General features: G+C 42.9%; 1 protein-coding gene across 1 annotated transcript; it reads left to right on the forward strand.

Annotated features, from left to right (window-relative positions):
* Nucleotides 1-2,305: 2,305 nt before the first annotated feature.
* Ddi1 (DNA damage inducible 1 homolog 1) lies at nucleotides 2,306-5,144 on the forward strand. The gene has a single exon (XM_050130252.1). It carries the CDS (start codon nucleotides 3,948-3,950, stop codon nucleotides 5,142-5,144), a length of 1,197 nt encoding a protein of 398 aa, XP_049986209.1. The 5' UTR covers nucleotides 2,306-3,947.
* Nucleotides 5,145-5,350: the final 206 nt, after the last annotated feature.

The following is a 5,350-nucleotide window of genomic DNA, read 5'->3' on the forward strand; positions in this document are numbered from 1 at the left end:
ATATAATTTAAATTTTAATCAGCCATTCTATTTATTTTTCACAAAAATAAACCAAATGCTTATTTTGCTTTGTAAAGCAACATATAATACCTTAAATACCAATTGATTATGGGACCATTAGTTATCTGAGCTTTTGTTGTTAATGTTGCATTAAGACAGCAATTCTGAATCTGTGGGTCACGGCCCCTTTGGAGGTTGAGTGACCCTTTCACAGGGGTCACATATCAGATATCCTGCATAGCAGATGTTTACAAGTTAGTTATAACAAGGAGCAAATTTACAGTTGCAAAGTAGCAATGAAATTATTTTATGGTTGGGGGTCACCACAACATGGTCAAAGCATTAGGAAGAGTAAGAAGCACTGTGTTAAGGTTTTTAAAAAGAAGTGAGTAATAGAGCTATTATCATTGATTTATTACAGAAAAATATCTTTTTTCCTTAGCTAGTGTGAAATCGGTGTTCTCTCCCCATTTTCTGAGTATTTAGGCTATACAATGAGAGCTAATTTTCTGAATGATAGTCACAAGACTGTGCAGGAGTCTCACTTAACAAAGAAAGATTCATTATGTTCTATGCTACATTTGCCACGAAATAAATTTCAGGGAATATTTAATGTACTGCTGGGGGAAAAGTTGCAGTTACCTCCAGTTAGGTACATGAGCACATCTGGTTAGCTCCCAATACCCATCAGTCCCCACAAGCACCTGTGCAGTGTGGATTTGCAGTCATTAGTTCGCAGACCCTGTGCAGTGAGGATTTACAGTCATCAGTGCACAGCGCTTATGCAGTGTGGATTTACAGTCATCAGTCCATAGTGCCTGTGCAGTGTGCATTTACAGCGATCAGTGCACAGCGCCTGTGCAGTGTGCATTTACAGTCATCAGTGCACAGCACCTGTGCAGTGTGGATTTACAGCCATCAGTCAACAGCACCTGTTCACTGCAGATTTACGACACTTTTAGTGTTTGGGAGTGTCTATAATTGCCATGTTTACTCCATAATCAGATGATGTTTTTAATTAAAAATTTGAGTTAAGAAAATTATACATCTGGTATTTGAATCACCAATACTGCTGAGTAAAGTCAGCGAATTAAGCAATATACAAACCAGGAATACCAACTAGCCTGAGGAGACTGCTTAGCTTTGGAGATTGCAGCTGTTTTGTGAAAAGTTTTAAACATCTGATGAGTGTGATGGGTGGTTGAATCAGATGATTCCTGTCAAGCCTGCCTTCTTGTGAGTCAGGGGTGATAAGAATTAACTGGCCAGATCATGAGGCTCTTTGTTTCCTTATGGGTTGAAGGTAAAACAGTAAAGTCTGCATCAGGGCAAAAACATCACAATAACTAAATAATTGCAGCAAGGTAGCAAGCTTCCTGAAAGCTAATTCTGTTTAGTATCTAGGCAATGATAACACTTAAAAGATGTTACTTTCTTTTAATGTAAACCTTCAACTCTTGTTTACCAAAACCAAAAGAAAAGAAAAAAATAGCAACAGAAAAACACCTTTTATCCTATGAGAATAATTTCAGCTGCTTACACACACACACACACACACACACACACACACACACACACACACACACAAAACCGGTAGTATCTGTCCCATGGTACTTGGGAAATCGCTGAATGCCAGTCATACCAGCTTTCCTAGTGTCTTCTCGAGCAGAATAGCTTGCACAAGATGTCCAATAAACAGCTGCTCTCAAATTTGAGAAGCCATTACTGGCTTTGGGAAAGCATAGAACTACTGAGACAGTGAAGAAATCAAATGACCCAGGGAGATGACTCTATGGGTAAATCACCTGCAGCACAGCAGTGAGGCCAGGATTTCATATGCTGGCACCAAAGAAATGCTAAACAGGCTTGGTTGCCACCCTATGAACCCTGTCCCCAGAGATGGAGCCAAAGGATTGATTCTGCTGGGGCAATCAGACTACCTGAGTCTGCAAGCTTAGGTCCTAGTGACAAACTCTGCCATATATGTAAAGGGGAAAGTGGTCAAGTCAAAACCACATTGGCAAGTGCTGGCCACCATGTTCCTATGCTTCCATGCATATATGAACACACATACAACAATGAAAATAAAACTGAATGCCTGAATAGATCTAAACATCTATAGCAAAAAATGCTCTATATAATTAATATTCTTCCCAGAACATTTTGTTATGTTTTCTCTCAAAAAAATTATATATTTCTAAATATTGAAGAGTTTGGTAAACTGGGGAATCCTTCCCCTCCTTCTGATTTGTTTTTCCATCATCTGGCACCCACATAACCAACCCCTCTTCTTGCTGAGCCTGGCTCTTTCAGGAATCTTTTACTCCTCAACAGATCTCACCATCTTTCACATCTGCTCTCCTGATATATGATTTCCTTCACACTGTTCAGAATTGGACTGTGGTTTCTTCCTCATATCCAACCTCCCCAATTTGTGTGTATGCATGTATCCTCTTTTAGAATGCATTTTATATCATTTACAGCTGTATCCCCATAGGCCAGCTAATGCTTCCTGATATGCATTCCATAGACATTCATAAGATATAGAAAAGAGTATGATGGCATTGACGTAATTAGAACAAGAAGTGATACATAGTCTTTCATCTGAGACAAACACAAGAGAAACAGAAATAAAAAAAATCTTCATGCGGATAGAAGAGCCTCTAAATAATAGGGCACAGCTAAAAACTCCTAAATATGGAAGAGGTCCTGACTCAGGACCGTGACTGCTTTTTGGTTCATAAGTAGGCACCTGTGAGGGAGGCCCCATGGACCCATGATCTCTTTACAGTACAGAACAGTTTACAATAGAGAAAATGTGTACACAGGAGTTCTTCCCAATCACCCTTGTCTTCAGACTCTCTACTTTTAGGTAGGTGCATGTTTGGGTGGTGGGGGCTGCTGTGCCCCAGGGTCAAAGAGAGACATATTTAGCTTCTGGGATGCCCTGCACTTTACTATAGAGTCAATGTCAATCTGGTTTCCTCAGAGGTCCATTTCCCTCATGTGGTCTATGGTCTAGTACCCAGCCTTTTATTTTATATTTCTGTTTGCATGTAAACTTCGTCTTTGACAGGACCCACATTAAATGGGACCATCTAACCCCATTTCCTTCTTCCCTATTACTCAGTCTTCAGTTTTCAAGCTCTACTAATATCTCCTTCTCAACTTCCTGAGCACCTCTTTGCTGCCCCATATCCTTCATACACTGCAAGAAGCCCTGTCCTATGTTAATTAAATGAAACACAACAGCAATCACAATGTGTCTCAATCTTTTTTACTCCATTTTCTTCCTACCATAGGTTACTGTTCTTCCTCTTTCTTCTTTGTCTCTCAATTTGTCTGAAATGAGGTTTTCTCACCCAGAAAAATGTTCCTCCTTCTGCATTCAGCTTGTGTACAGTTGTCAGTGCTAATGATGCGCCCCCTCCCTCAGGTCACGATTTCTCATCTACCCTCAGTGGCAGGGACCTAAGTGGCCTGCTAACAACACAGCATTGTCTTGTCATGTCCACATCACATCCTCACTGTTTCACCACTTCAGAGACAAGAACAAGCGTTTGAATAAAGGTCTACAGCTAACAGACTGAATAGTAGCATGTTTAAGAGAACTGAGATGTTCTACATAGGCTGTATTAAGTAGATTTTGAAGATCCAGCCCTGGAACCCACTAGTTTTGAGTAATTATTTCTATGGAAACAGACATTCTAAGTTCCAAGCAGCGCATACACACATGGACCTGTTACCTTGAGACTCCATGGGGCCATCAGCTGACACTGGGGCTGGGAGGCAGCCCCCATTCTGGAAACTGGCTTGGCCGTTCTGAGGGTTGGATGAGTTTTGTACCAAGGTGCGAGAGGCAAGTCAGTCATTCACCCCAACCAACACCAGTCAGCCAGTGATCCATCAGATGTTTTCTGCCAACGTGGCTCTCGTGAGTGTTTACCATGCTGATAACTGTGTACTGTGTGCGTCGGGACCTCACAGAGGTAACCTTTTCCCTCCAGGTCAGCCCTGACTTTGAGCTCTGCAACTTCAGAGTCCTCTGTGAGCTTGAGTCTGGTGTGCCTGCTGAGGAGATTCAGTTCATCTACATGGAGCAGCTCCTCACAGATAACCACTGCTCGCTGGGTACCTATGGCCTCAAAGATGGTGATATGGTTGTACTACTTCAGAAGGACAATGTGGGACTTCAGGCTCCAGGAAGGACTCCAAATCAGCCTCAGGCAGATTTCACTGGATCAGCTGTGGCAGGAACAAGCTCCCGACACCAGCATCACCAAGAGCAACGGATACCATCAACACAAACCCATGGATTGGCCTCTGGAGAGAATATGGCCCGTGCTCAGAATCTTAACAGTCCTGCTCTGATTCGCAGCATGCTGCTTTCCAACCCCCACGATCTGTCCTTGTTGAAGGAACGGAATCCTGCTTTGGCTGAAGCTCTGCTTAGTGGAAACCTTGAGACATTTTCCCAGGTCCTGATGGAGCAGGAGAGGGAAAGGGCCTTGAGAGAGCAAGAGATGTTTCGTCTTTATTCTGCTGACCCATTTGACCAGGAAGCTCAGGCTAGAATAGAAGAAGAAATCAGACAGCAGAACATAGAAGAGAATATGAACATAGCTATGGAAGAGGCTCCGGAGAGTTTTGGACAGGTGGCTATGCTCTACATTAACTGCAAAGTGAATGGGCACCCTTTAAAGGCTTTTGTGGACTCAGGTGCCCAGATGACTATCATGAGCCAAGCTTGTGCTGAGAGATGTAACATTATGAGACTGGTGGACCGGCGATGGGCTGGGGTTGCTAAGGGCGTGGGCACACAGAGGATTGTGGGCCGAGTTCATCTGGCTCAGATTCAGATTGAAGGTGATTTCTTACAGTGTTCTTTCTCCATACTGGAGGAGCAGCCCATGGATATTCTTCTAGGGCTGGATATGCTCAGGAGACATCAGTGTTCCATCGACCTAAAGAAGAATGTGCTGGTGATTGGCACCTCTGGCACACAGACACACTTCCTTCCTGAAGGAGAATTGCCCTTGTGTGCAAGGCTGGTGAGTGGAACTGTACAAGAAGACTCTTCAGACAAGGAAGTAGCAGGCAATATCAAACATTCAATCAAGGGTCCAGCACGAAAAAAGCATTGAGTCAGGCTATATATAAGCCACTACCACGAAGGAACAAGCCGTAGGTCCCAGGAAAGTATAAGATATGAGCTCATTGGCAATGCCATCATTAAAAACATCTTAGCAACCAGATTTGGCCTTGTGACTGAGTACTCAGATGGGTGACTATGTAAGTCATTGCTGTTAGTCATAGTATATGTGTGGGTCCATTCTTCCACTCCACATCA

The sequence above is a fragment of the Alexandromys fortis genome, unplaced genomic scaffold (genome assembly GCF_014885135.2).
Source record: "Alexandromys fortis isolate MF-2015 unplaced genomic scaffold, M_Fortis_MF-2015_v1.1 scaffold_311, whole genome shotgun sequence".
NCBI classification, from domain to species: domain Eukaryota; kingdom Metazoa; phylum Chordata; class Mammalia; order Rodentia; family Cricetidae; genus Alexandromys; species Alexandromys fortis.

Coding starts and splice junctions, on each gene's coding strand:
- Ddi1 (XM_050130252.1), top strand. CDS start 3,948: ATGCTGATAACTGTGTACTGTGTGCGTCGGGACCTCACAGAGGTAACC.